Source organism: Magallana gigas, chromosome 1 (genome assembly GCF_963853765.1).
Source record: "Magallana gigas chromosome 1, xbMagGiga1.1, whole genome shotgun sequence".
Lineage (NCBI taxonomy): Eukaryota > Metazoa > Mollusca > Bivalvia > Ostreida > Ostreidae > Magallana > Magallana gigas.
This window is the reverse complement of record NC_088853.1, coordinates 73,689,077-73,704,183: the sequence shown is the minus strand read 5'-3', so window position 1 is coordinate 73,704,183 and position 15,107 is coordinate 73,689,077. Positions and strand designations below refer to the sequence as shown.

At 31.6% G+C, this 15,107-nt stretch overlaps 1 protein-coding gene across 1 annotated transcript; it reads left to right on the top strand.

Moving 5' to 3' along the window:
* Positions 1-10,212: 10,212 nt before the first annotated feature.
* LOC136272720 (uncharacterized) lies at positions 10,213-14,679 on the top strand. Its single transcript, XM_066075028.1, has 5 exons — positions 10,213-12,076; positions 12,279-12,344; positions 12,562-12,696; positions 12,789-13,658; positions 14,409-14,679. The coding sequence occupies exons 1-5, from the start codon at positions 10,540-10,542 to the stop codon at positions 14,489-14,491; spliced, it is 2,691 nt and encodes an 896-aa protein (XP_065931100.1). The 5' UTR covers positions 10,213-10,539; the 3' UTR covers positions 14,492-14,679.
* The last annotated feature ends 428 nt before the right edge of the window (positions 14,680-15,107 follow it).

Here is a 15,107-nt window from a genome sequence, read left to right as displayed (position 1 = left end):
CATTTTTAAAAGTTGCAAAATGCCTACGTTCAGTATCACATTTTTATTGATGGAACATGTGAACATTATCTGGACACTGGATGGATCATATTTTTTTTTTAAATGTACCTTTTTTATTACAAGATTTTTTAAACAAAAATTAACATATTCGATAAGAGAAAAAACTTGATTAAAAATATAAAAAATATGTTCAGATTCCAAAATTAAAATATGCAGAAGTTTACATGAAGTTTGTTCTATTTTTATTTTTGAAAGCTGTTTTATTCAGAACCCTTTACAATTTTCTGTTCTATTTGCTGAGTCTTGCCTATTCAAATGACAATCAATAAGATCTAGCCGTGTGCATTGACTAACTGTGTGTTAATTCAATTAAACAGAAAGGATTACGCAATGGTTAAATATCTTTATGCATTGCACCTCTAAGTTGCTGACCAAACATTTTAAATATGTTTTGAGGTGTATACAAAAAAAACTTATAGCGTGTCTGTCGTCAATTTTGTTTTGTGGTTACGCTTTTCAAAGTTTCTATGGAATGCGCTGCAAGTCTTCCATGGCCTGTTAAAAAATCAATGTTTTCAAATGGTTGTGACTTTGTGACCTAATACAGTAAGCTTATTACATTTTGATTTTCCACATAAGGTATATTCCGAGAAAGATACTGTTCTGTTTTATCATCATTTTATGAATTTAGTATAGAAAACATACTACCATTGTTATGGGGGTTTTTTTTGGTTTAAAATGTTGTCGATCATTAAACCATCGTACTGTTATCGATTATTTATCTCAATTTATCATATATTTTCTCACCAGAAGTCAATAACCTTAAAATATGTATCATATATTTTTTTTCAAACTAGAACAAGAACCATAAATATATAGCTATAAAATACACGTTGGACAGATTTGATAACAATCGGCATATTTAATTTTCGAATATTTTTTTAAAAAGATTTTAACAACGAGTTCATAAGTAAAAAGCCAGTGGTGCATGATTATATCACGTAAAATTTATAGCCTTACTTGAATTTCGCAGTTTAGAGTTATTTATTAGAACTTAAGAACATGTTTGTAGAATTGAAAGTTATGAATCATTGGTCCTCTTTCCAAATTGGAAGTACATTCGTGAAAAAAATGATGTTGTACTTTAACTAACTGGAGACTGAAAATGAATGTATTTTTAGCAAAGCAGAAATTCTAAAGCCTCAAGTACCATACATATGTAGATCTTAATCAAAGCACCAAAACGAAACGTAATTTTTGAAGAGAAATTTAAGTACAGTGAATTTAGCTTTCATATTCTAATTGAAATTAGTTTAATTATTACAGTTATCATTATACTGATATGGTAAAGACTGAGAAATACCTTTTATTTGGGATAAGATTATAAAACATCACTCATACACATTTCAGACATAACTGGGGTTTTTTTTAAATTCTGACTTATTCTAGTGTAATTTAATAACCAATACAACTGTTCTAGTTGTTTTTTAGATGATACATATCATTTGTTTTTGTTTGTAAAAACTATGCAAAAGCACTGGGAAAAAAAAGAAACGAAAAAACAACAAAACATGGTCTGCCGTTATTTTAACTGACTCAATCGAAATAAAAAAAAAGAAAACCACATCGAGGACAAATTTAACTATAAAGTGTTTTCCCGAGCGCAAATATGGAAGCGACCTATTTAATAACAGAGGTCAACATAAAACATGTCTTGATATCTATTACTCGGAAGATTTATTCGGCAGCTCATGATGCAATCCTTGCAGTTTGTATGAACTATTGTTTAGGTTTCTTTGTGTAATAATTTCGTAATTTTCTTGTGCAATCTAATTCACACATGCTTAGTCAAAGCTCATCGGATAGAGATCTAATTGGTTACTATTCAACAAATTGATTTAATTTAAGACTTGTTATAACGGGGCTCTAGTAACAAAAGCTTTTCGATATCTACAATTTGATAGAGATTTATATCTTAAACTGCTAAGCTCAACAAAAACGTCTTTTTAAAATCCTACTTTTAAAAATTGATATTCCGTGAAGTTTGAATTGCCAGAAAGGTAACTTCAGCTTTCAAAATCTAATAATATTGAACAATTTTTATTTAATTACGCAATATTCTGCGAAATCATGAGTATAAGTAAAATTCAATAGACAGGCGTATTATTTTGTTTAATTTTAGGGTATCATCAGATTTTGCCGTTCAGTTAAATCCTAAACAGTGGTAAACACTGGCCGTTTGGTCCCGGAACTCAGATAAATGAGAGAAAATAACATCTGCAAATTTGTTTTTAAAAAATTGTTTGTAAACATATGCGTCCGGATATCTGAAGCCCCACTGTAAAATAACTTTTTTGTAATAGAAAAAGAGCTTTGAATAAAAAGTTTTAAAAGTGAATTTCAGACGTAAATCCTTATATGAAATATACCTTGCATTGATTTCTCAACATTAGAACTTTTAAACTAATTCATTACCATTTGATGATACTTTAGTCTTTACTCAATTAAATCTCCAACCATGGGCAGTGACTAAGTGCACAAGAAGTATTACGAAATATTTAAATCCCTAAATGAATTGTATCTCTAAATCGCTGACCAAACATTTTGATTTTGTTAATTTTTTAGATGGAAGTAAAATTAACTATGAGTTAGTCGTGTTTGTGGTTTGTTTTTAAACGTTTCTATGGATTGTACTGCATGTCTTCAAACAATCGTTGAAATAATGAATGTCGTCAATTTGGTTTTGAGATTTGATTTAAGAAGGTAAGCGTGATATGCATATTATTTTTTGACTGAACTCTATCATTTATTCAGCTAAAACAATATTTGAACTTTTAAACAACCTTTGTCTACCAAATAATAACTTCACATTAGACTGTTCTTTTTATCTAATGAAATGTTGATTTTTATGAACAAATACTTATTTAATTATTACAATGTTTCAACAAGAAAAAACAACAACGTTTATTATTTATTTTTTAATGGTTTAAAAGGTTTGTTTAATATTTAAAAATCACGGCGTTGTTATTTATTTATCTGCATGTATTTCACAAACTAATAAGATACATGTTACTTGAAATATGATATGGGTTAAAAATGTTTAATTTATAACTACACCCAAATAATTATGAAATGCATGAACCCCGGGGGTAGGGTGGGGCCACAATGGGGAAGGGGTCAAAGTTTTACATAGGAAAATACAGAGGCAATCTTTTAAAATCTTCTTCTCCAAAACTAATCAGCCAGGAAAGCTGAAACTTGTGTGGAAGCATTCTCAGGTAGTGAAAATCCAAAATTGTGAAAAGCATGACCCCCGGGGGTAGGATGGAGTCACAATGGGGGTGGGACGAAGTTTCACTTATGAATATAATATAGAGTAAATCTTTAAAAATCCTCCTCTTAGACATTAATCAGCCAGGAAAATTGAAACTTGTGTGAAAGCATCCTCATGAAGTGTAGATTCAAAGTTGTGAAAATCATGACCCCGGGTAGGGTGGGGCCACATTGGGGTCAAAGTTTGACAAAGGGATATATAGAGAAAATCTTTAAAATCTTGTCAAAAACTAATCAGACAGCAAGGCTGACACTTTTGTGAAAGCATCCTCAGGTAATGTAAATTCAAAGCTGTGAAAACACGATCCCCAGCAGTAGGGTTGGGCCACAATGGGGGGTCGAAGTTTTACATAGGAATATACGGAGTAAATTTTTAAAAATCTTCTTCTCCAAAACTAATCAGCCAGGAAAGCCGACACTTGTGTGGAAGCATCCTCAGGTAACGTAGTTTTAAAGTTGTGAAAAGCATGACCTCCGGGAGTAGGATGGGGCCACAATGGAGGGGGGGGTTGAAGTTTTACATAGGAATATATCGAGTAAATCTTTAAAAATCTTCTTCTCAGAAACTAATCAGCCAGCAAGGCTGACACTTGTGTGGAAGCATCCTCGGGTAGAGTAAATTCAATTTTGTGAAAATCATGAACCCCGGGGGTAGGGTTGGGCCAAATTGGGGGGGTCAAAGTTTAACAAAGGTATATATAGAGAGTGAATCTTTAAAAATCTTCTTCTCATAAACTAATTAACCAAATTATTCTGTATAATTGTAAAGACTTTGGCCCCAGGACAATTCTCTATCCTCACAAGAAGGTTCAGAGTTTGATGTAGGTTTATATCCCATATATAAAGTATTGTTAAGGATCTTTTTGAGAACTACAATACTCAACATATAATATGACTATAAACTCATCCTGTAAGAAAACGGACTAATGATTATCCAGGGGAAAAATGGATTTTATTTATACAGGATCTACATGTATTATTGTACATTATCCAGATATATTGTATTATGACTCCATTAAGCTGGTTTTATCATACCTATTGTTCCTCAGATGAGCGATGTGGCCCATGGGCCTCTTGTTTAAGACATAGTGGTAGTCCCACACTTGAACGGTATTTTTAACGTTAATATATTCAAATGCAAATTTTAAGTTCTCTCTCTCTCTCTCTCTCTCTCTCTCTCTCTCTCTCTCTCTCTCATGAGAGCCAATTTTTGTATTGAATCTCGAATTTTAAGTTTTGAGTCGTGTATTTTGAAGTTCTAATGAGCCCTATGTTTGTAATAATTACAGGTTAATTTAAACTAGTAATTATATAAATTTTAAAATCATTCAGTGTTTTACCTTAAAGATGATAAATTTAAATTCATTGAAAAACTCATTGTTCTTTTACTGATCCCTGACCGCTTGAAATTGTTAAAACTGATATCTATTTCCTGTTACTATTTCTGTTCTTGTGTTTTCTAGAGGTCTTTGCTTTGGTGAAGAAATATACTGAAATCAGATCTGATTTGTAACAATATTGTGAAAAGCTGCACATAAAGTTTTGTTATGACTAATCAACACGTACATGTTTATGTCATTTTTACGTATCTTTTGAGCAGGTTACACCTGCATTTTTAAAAGTTGCAAAATGCCTACGTTCAGTATCACATTTTTATTGATGGAACATGTGAACATTATCTGGACACTGGATGGATCATATTTTTTTTTTTAAATGTACCTTTTTTATTACAAGATTTTTTAAACAAAAATTAACATATTCGATAAGAGAAAAAACTTGATAAAAAAATAAAAAAATATGTTCAGATTCCAAAATTAAAATATGCAGAAGTTTACATGAAGTTTGTTCTATTTTTGAAAGCTGTTTTATTCAGAACCCTTTACAATTTTCTGTTCTATTTGCTGAGTCTTGCCTATTCAAATGACAATCAATATGATCTAGCCGTGTGCATTGACTAACTGTGTGTTAATTCAATTAAACAGAAAGGATTACGCAATGGTTAAATATCTTTATGCATTGCACCTCTAAGTTGCTGACCAAACATTTTAAATATGTGTTGAGGTGTATACAAAAATAACTTATAGCGTGTATGTCGTCAATTTTGTTTTGTGGTTACGCTTTTCAAAGTTTCTATGGAATGCGCTTCAATTCTTCCATGGCCTGTTAAAAAATCAATGTTTTCAAATGGTTGTGACTTTGTGACCTAATACAGTAAGCTTATTACATTTTGATTTTCCACATAAGGTATATTCCGAGAAAGATACTGTTCTGTTTTATCATCATTTTATGAATTTAGTATAGAAAACATACTACCATTGTTATGGGGTTTTTTTTTTTTGGTTTAAAATGTTGTCGATCATTAAACCATCGTACTGTTATCGATTATTTATCTCAATTTATCATATATTTTCTCACCAGAAGTCAATAACCTTAAAATATGTATCATATATTTTTTTTTCAAACTAGAACAAGAACCATAAATATATAGCTATAAAATACACGTTGGACAGATTTGATAACAATCGGCATATTTAATTTTCGAATATTTTTTTAAAAAGATTTTAACAACGAGTTCATAAGTAAAAAGCCAGTGGTGCATGATTATATCACGTAAAATTTATAGCCTTACTTGAATTTCGCAGTTTAGAGTTATTTATTAGAACTTAAGAACATGTTTGTAGAATTGAAAGTTATGAATCATTGGTCCTCTTTCCAAATTGGAAGTACATTCGTGAAAAAAATGATGTTGTACTTTAACTAACTGGAGACTGAAAATGAATGTATTTTTAGCAAAGCAGAAATTCTAAAGCCTCAAGTACCATACATATGTAGATCTTAATCAAAGCACCAAAACGAAACGTAATTTTTGAAGAGAAATTTAAGTACAGTGAATTTAGCTTTCATATTCTAATTGAAATTAGTTTAATTATTACAGTTATCATTATACTGATATGGTAAAGACTGAGAAATACCTTTTATTTGGGATAAGATTATAAAACATCACTCATACACATTTCAGACATAACTGGGGTTTTTTTTAAATTCTGACTTATTCTAGTGTAATTTAATAACCAATACAACTGTTCTAGTTGTTTTTTAGATGATACATATCATTTGTTTTTGTTTGTAAAAACTATGCAAAAGCACTGGGAAAAAAAAGAAACGAAAAAACAACAAAACATGGTCTGCCGTTATTTTAACTGACTCAATCGAAATAAAAAAAAAGAAAACCACATCGAGGACAAATTTAACTATAAAGTGTTTTCCCAAGCGCAAATATGGAAGGGACCTATTTAATAACAGAGGTCAACATAAAACATGTCTTGATATCTATTACTCGGAAGATTTATTCGGCACCTCATGATGCAATCCTTGCAGTTTGTATGAACTATTGTTTAGGTTTCTTTGTGTAATAATTTCGTAATTTTCTTGTGCAATCTAATTCACACATGCTTAGTCAAAGCTCATCGGATAGAGATCTAATTGGTTACTATTCAACAAATTGATTTAATTTAAGATTTTATAAAAATGAAAAATAAAAGACTTGTTATAACGGGGCTCTAGTAACAAAAGCTTTTCGATATGTACAATTTGATACAGGTTTATATCTTAAACTGCTAAGCCCAACAAAAACGTCTTTTTAAAATTCTACTTTTAAAAATTGATATTCCGGGAAGTTTGAATTGCCAGAAAGGTAACTTCAGCTTTCAAAATCTAATAATATTGAACAATTTTTATTTAATTACGCAATATTCTGCTAAATCATGAGTATAAGTAAAATTCAATAGACAGGCGTAATATTTTGTTTAATTTTAGGGTATCATCAGATTTTGCCGTTCAGTTAAATCCTAAACAGTGGTAAACACTGACCGTGTGGTCCCGGAACTCAGATAAATGAGAGAAAATAACATCTGCAAATTTGTTTTTAAAAAATTGTTTGTAAACATATGCGTCCGGATATCTGAAGCCCCACTGTAAAATAACTTTTTTGTAATAGAAAAGGAGTTTTGAATAAAAGGTTTTAAAACTGAATTTCAGACGTAAATCCCAAAATGAAATGTACCTTGCATTGCTTTCTTAACATAAAAACTTTTAAACTAATTCAGTACCATTTGATGATACTTTAGTCTTTATTTACTCAATTAAATCTCCAACCATGGGCAGTGACTAAGTGCACAAGAAGTATTACGAAATTATTAAATCCCTAAATGAATTGTATCTCTAAATCGCTGACCAAACATTTTGATTATATAAATTTTTTAGATGGAAGTAAAATTAACTATGAGTTAGTCGTGTTTGTGGTTTGTTTTTAAACGTTTCTATGGATTGCACTGCACTGTTTAAGAAGGTAAGCGTGATATGCATAATATTTTTTGACTGAACTCTATTATTTATTCAGCTAAAACAACATTTGAACTTCCAAACAACCTGTGTCTACCAAAAAATAGCTTACACTTTAGACTGTTCTTTTTATTTAATTATATGTGGAATTTTATGAACAAATACTTATTTAATTATTAAAATGTTTCAGCAAGAAAAAATAACATCTTTTATTATTTGTTTTTCAATGGTTTAAAAGGTTTGTTTAATTTTTTAAAAATCACGCAGTTGTTATTTATTTATCCACATGTATTTAATTAACTAAAAAGATACATGTTACTTGAAATATGATATGGGTTAAAAATGTTTAATTTAGAATTACACCCAAATAATTATGAAATGCATGCAGTGGAATCTTGATAATATTTCAATATATTATTCAAATTGATAATGATTGTCATGTAGCTACTTTTTTAAATCATAATGAAATAAAAATGAAAGAATAAGCATACATAATTCATATCAAATTAAACTTATAATTTTATTAAGAAGAATTCAGAAGCAAGCATACTATCTTAAGGTACATCTTTTTATACTTGATGTCTTTTTCTTGGAGAGAATTATTCCAAAAATGCACAGATTATGTTTGGCACTTGTTACAAACTAGAATACACTTTTGTTGTTACAAAGACGTCGGAGTTAATAGGCGTATTGCTACTTTAAAGAGAATTCGAGGCCAATTATCACCTTCTATTTTGAAGTAGTAGGAGACTGACAAACAATGTGCTTTCAACAACAGTTTTCAAATCTTCGAAGCAGAGTGGTGTACAGTTTAATCAAAAGCCATGAACATGTCATGCATGCGGTTTAAAATAACAGCTGAATGTAAATCTATGCTTCCATTTCCTTACAAAATTGTAACTAAAAACGAAAAGCTCCACATTTGTTAATTATTTATACGAGAATACGACTTGTGTATCAAGAATGTAAGGTAATGCATTGCAATCTTTTAAAAGAAAAACTTGTCTCTTAGTAAATTATTTGGTGCGCGCCATGATGCAGTTTTGGAATACAGTTTATAAAGAACCTGCTGTTCGTAAAAAAAATCCAATGTTTGTCCCTGTTAACTAACCGCGAATTTGGCTACAGGTTAATGAAAAGTAAACAATAGTAATGAAAAAAATATGGTTTTGCACACATGCTCTCAATAAACGAATAATTACATACAAGATTTGTACGTGCCGATCTTGTGCTTAATATTTTGTTTAAAAAAGAAAAAAAAGAAAAAAAGAAAAAAAAAAGAACTAGGGACATAAAAGTCAATCGCCTTTCTTGTTGTACTTCTGAAGGAGGCTATTACAATTTGTTTACATTACCTGTTATGTCAATTAATATCGGGAAAATTTACTTTTACTGATTTTCTGAACTATATTCTTGCATTAAATTAATGTTTTAAATGTTTTAGACAGTGGATTCATTTTAATAACCTTTTGATTATTTAAATTTTATATAATCAAGGAATAAGGAATCATTCTTTAATTATAATTAGGTGATAATGTCATCGGGGCATGGTCAAACCCAATAAAACCCGAAGGGCTTTATGGTGTTTTTGACCACGCTCCGACCAAAATTATCACTTTATATAATTATATAATTTTTATAATATTCAAAGAATTATTCCTTATTACTTATATTATTTCCATTTTGTACACTTTTAAATAATATCATTTTTAAACCACTATTTTTTATGTACCATATGGTCTTCATTACTATGCGGCGCAGCCAATACAGTTTGCCGGTTATGATATAAGACACGCCCATTTTGTGTCACTCATGTTTTCTGCCAGATGGATACCACATATACATGTATCGACAGATGATCAAAAATCAAAAACCAAAAAGTACAAACCGCCAAACAATTGCTGAAAATAAAAGACAATTTTGCAATATTGTTATGGGTGACAAAGCATTGGTTTTCTTTTTCGAATCAGTAAGAAAGGCGAAACATGATAACAGGACTGTAGTTGCGAAAAGAACAATAAACACAAAAAAAATTCAATTGCACATTCTTTTCATGTTACGAAAAGCAAACGTGTTGCATGAAGATATAATTGATATACTACAAAGCTCATACACGACGCTCTTTGTCAGGATTTAGGCATGTTTGTCTACTTCAAGATAACGCTTCATTACATACATCTGAACTTGTTAAGCATTTTTAAGTCAAAGAAGGTTACCGTCTAACTACACACACCATACTCTACAGGTTCACCCTAATGCAACTTTTTTCCTATTTTAAAAAACAACCAAAAAAAATATTTTTGTCTGTTTATCTGTTCGTCGGGAAAATTCTCGACAAGACCTTTGCTCAGCCGGCAGCCAGTGCCACAGAAGTGCTACCTTAATCTGCGTAGAGTGAAGCATTTCAAAAATAAATTTAAATTGTGAAATTATGTATAGCCGCCAAAATTACTTTGGAGGGATGAGATGTTTATTTTATCGTTTAAATAGAATACTTTTGTGAAATCGTACAATACTCATTGGTAAAAGAATATTTGATATATTTGTTTTGACAAGAGAAACGATTAAAATATGTTGTTGTTGTTATTGTAGTATTTTGATTTATTGTATACATTTCATAAACATCTGTGTTATTGAAGCATTAATATATAAACTGTAGCAATACGTACGCTTCATAAACCAAACTTTATGGGAAAATGAACTGACAAATGAACGTCTATATTAAACATTGATGCAAGAACTTAATTGAAGATTTTGATGAGAACAATAATAATAAATAATCAAATATTAAAAAAGATTATATGTTCCTCCTATTTAAAAGTTTAAACTTATCTAGACATATGTTTTAGGTAGACCCGTCAAATCATGGACACAGCAAGAGCCCAATATAGAGTACATCAGTGTTCTAAGTGTCCAGGTGACACAGGGTACTATTGTGTATCGTGTCCATGTGATCTGTGTCCCCGTTGTAAAGAGGGCCACTTAAACGATCTTAAAACAATTGACCATGATGTTGTGAAACACAATGAAAAATATTGGGGCAATGTCGAAGTATTGTGTACTAGATCCGCTTATCAAGGGAAACGACAACAACACAAAGAAACCATTCACACCATCAAAAGTGAGACTCTCTTTTACAGATCTGTTCTCAGGACGGGAATCATAGCTGATATCAACACCTGTCACAAAAAATTCTCCCTTTTTCAATTAGAAATGAATGCAAAGGCCAAGAGACTGAAAGAACGCCTTGATAATATTCGATGCGATGTTGATTTTAAACACAGGTGTCGTAAACAGAGAAAGGACGTGCATGGATATATTGCCAGCATTCAGATATATCTAGACAGATATGAAAAGTCCGCTATCCGTCCGCTACAATTCCTTTCCTCCATAAAGACAACCCACGTTACTCCCAAACACCGCACACTCCATAACAGCCAAATGTCTATGACAGAGTCACTTAACAAGGTTGCTGTATTGGAGTCACTGATTAAAATCAAATGCACCGAGAGAGGGGATCGATCCGTAGGAGAGGATCATTTTCTAAAACCATTGCCTAAACCTGAATTGCATCACTCTCTTACTGTTAGAGGTGCTGATGGTTGTTATCACATTTCATGTTTTACAACAGATCAGGTCTTTGTAAGTGATAAAGAAGGAAACCTTATTCTAACAAACACAAAAGAAGACATTTTTTGCCATCTGAAAGATATATGTAGCGATGATAGTATTAAGTGTAATGGATTACACACAGTAAACAATGAAAATGAATTAATTTATATAGATGGGAATTATAATATTAAAAAACAGCCGAGGAACCAGGGAAAGCCACACATTTTTATAACAACAACAGACTCGATATGGGAACCACAGTGTGTTTACTGGTCCCCGTCAACGGGAGATCTACTGGTTGCGCAATATAAAAGAGAAAGTGCAAAAAACGAAAAGGTTCAGGTTGTCCGCTACAACCAGACAGGACAAGAAAAACAAGCAATACAACATAAACCTGATCTTTACAGCAAACCTAGCTACATAACGGAGAACAACAATGGGGATATCATTGTGTCTGACTATGGATTGTCTGGTGCTGTAGTGGTGACAGAGCGTGGAGGAAGACATCGTTTTTCCTACACAGGACATCCATCAGGATCAGGGCTACGGCCACGTGGAATATGTACTGACGCGCTGTCACACATTATAGTATGCGATGGTCGAACATACACAGTACAAATGATAAACAAGGACGGTCAGTTTTTGTCACATATATTGGTAAGACCAGCAGGGATACTCCAACCTTATAGTTTAAACTACGATGTCAACACTCACCGTCTCTGGGTCGGATCGGAGTATAACAATAAAATTTGCGTATACAGATATTTAGCAAGGCAGAAAACAATTTCTGGTAATTAACATTTATTCAGATGCTGAAACGCTTGTGTAAATAATGCAATACGAAAGAGAGGTAATATCATGGTTATTACCATAAATTATTCTTTCTAATGCCATGAATTCATGAAGACGTTTCTTAAGATGTAACTGCATGATTATTTACTTCATATGCTGATAGTTCTAAATGAATTTACTTCATTGATTTCAAATTACAGAACACCTATTTGATAAAAGAACACATGCGTCTGAAGATGAAATGCCCAAACCTTCAAGAGCGATAGGTACTTAAACATCATTTCATTGAGTGACTAACCGAACTGTCAACCTGTGATTTTTTGCATTTAATCAATGTTTAAATTTAAAGAAGTCTGTTTCATAAAACCATGTTGGAGATGTGATATGTTTTTAAATGATGAAATAAAAAATATGCTGAAATTGGGATTTTAATCAAATATTAAATTTAATTTGGGCATTGACTGATTAATGTTTTTCTTGTAGATCCAAATTCAACCCATGTCATTTTGAAACCTCTGCATGATATTAAGTATACCGAAACATCGCAAAAAGATAAGGAGTGTCTGCAGAAAGTTATGACAAGCGACCATAGGTTACATGAATCTCGCATTGTGACAGGTAATTGAATAGTTATCAATTAGCAAACTTAGTCGGTTATTAAATTTTATCATAAATGCAGTTATTTATTACAAACAATACATGGTTTACAGGTGAATGTCAAGCCACAGTTGATGCGAAAGGATTAGAGAGTCAGACGTTACATCGATCAATAAGAATATCGGGTGTTGAGAATTGTAATCACATTTCATTTGTGACCTTAGACCAAATGTGGGTCAATGATAGAAGAAACCTTATTTTATGGAACACAGATGGCGGTATTTTACATCGACTCATAGATGTATACTGTGGTTCAAATCAAGGATCACACACTGTGAACAGTGAGGGGGAATTGATTTATATAGACAGAAATTATAATATCAATAAGCTGTCAAATAATAGGCAAATTGTCTCAGTATTAGTAAAGAGAAAAAACTTTAAATGGTTACCGCGATGTGTCTACTGGTCCTCTCGCACAGGGGACACACTGGTAGGGATGTTTTCCGTTCATAAAAACAAAGGCATGTATAGCAAGATTACCCGCTTTAACAAGAATGGACATTGGACTCAAACAATTCGGCGTGACAGTTCAAATCAGGATATTTATAGTGAACCGAGTTATATAACAGAAAACAACAATAGGGATGTTATAATGTCTGACTGGTCTGGTGCCGTAGTAGTGACAGATCATCAGGGAAGGCATCGTTTCTCCTACACAGGACATCCGCCAGGTTCAGGACTTAAGGCTTGCGGGGTCTGTACTGACGCGCTGTCACAAATCCTGGTGTGTGATAGAAGAACCGATACGGTGCATATATTAAATCGGGATGGTTGTTTCCTGTCTCTTCTAACCACACAAATAGATGGTGTTTTTAAACCATGCAGTCTGTGTTATGATTATAGCACGCATCGTCTTTTGGTTGGGTTAGAGTCAAACAAAGTATGCGAATACGAATACATAACCGAGCCTAAAGATCTGAGTGGTATGTCTTACATTTTATAGAAATAAAAAGATATACAGAAACGGCATCTTTAAAATGTGATTTAGGGTGGGATTAACAGAAATCATTTAATAAAAATACACCTCTTTATCGATCACTCAATCACCATTATTAATATAAATTTTTTCTCCCACTTGAAGACGCCGTTTTGATACTTTAACTCAAAGTTTCCTGTTGTGACCAAAAGCATACCTTTCAGGGCACAAAATGCACGGCTTATATTACGTACGTGTTATTCAACGGACAAGGTGAATGTATTGACCTTTTCGATATGCATTTTGAACGCTGTCTCCCTACCTTAATTGTTTTCCGAAACATATTATCTATATGAATTTACAGTTGTAAATATCATTAATGGATATTGTTTTGAATATTCATAAATTAATGTTTATCTTACAGTAAAGTAAAAAAAACCCACAAAAAACAACAACTACAAAACAACAAAAACCAAACAACAACAAATGATATTCTTCTGAATATGAGATATCACAAAGTGCATTTTATTCGCAATTTCGTTAATAAAATCTTATTGTTTTTCTGAACCTGTTTTACGTTACTCTGATTATTGATATTATTAGAAATAAGTTCAGTTTGCTGGAACCATTTAATTTGTTGAGCTGTTGCAGCAATCTTTTCAATTTGTTATATCAGTAATATCAGATAATCATTCATTAAAAGAAGTGTGACCGTTATAGTTGAAAGTTTTATAGTGTGTCTCTATTTCTATTGTAGATGGACGTCCATTCAACACTGACAGAAATGGTTCTTCCAACTCAACCTGTTCTGATGTTTCGATGTGTGTTGACAATTCATAACTTGTTAGTGTTTATTTTGAATTGTAGCCCGCTGTACAACTGGTGTTGTTAGCAACGCTTTATCATGGTTAACTGGTGTTGAATTGTGTTTAATTCAAATGAACTAATGAATCATTGTTTACACTTTTAGTCATAATTATTTTTATCAGAATATTAAGGCATTTATCAAGTGATTAAATTATCATTATATCAAATTTATATTTTCTTTCATTTAGTTGTCCGCCTTTATTAACATTTGCAAAAAAGAGCGTCGACAATCAATATTTGGCATTGTTATTCCATAAGCAAAAATCATTTGCAAAAAAAGGTCAACATCACAATATTATAAAAAAAGGATGATTACAAATTTTGCAAGTGTTTAATCACAACTTATTTCCATCCACTTACCGCTATTTCTTTTTTAGAACACATCAAAATTATAATGCTATATTTATGAATATAAGAATTGTTTCCAATTTTTATTGATCAATCAGAATTATTGTTTTATATAATGTTTTAAGAAATCGGCATGGAATAGGCCAAACATCTTTAAGATCATATGTCCCCAATGTGTTGTCAATTTTCATTTGATTTTTATACTTTCGTATCTTTGTTTTACGAATCTAAAAGTAAAATA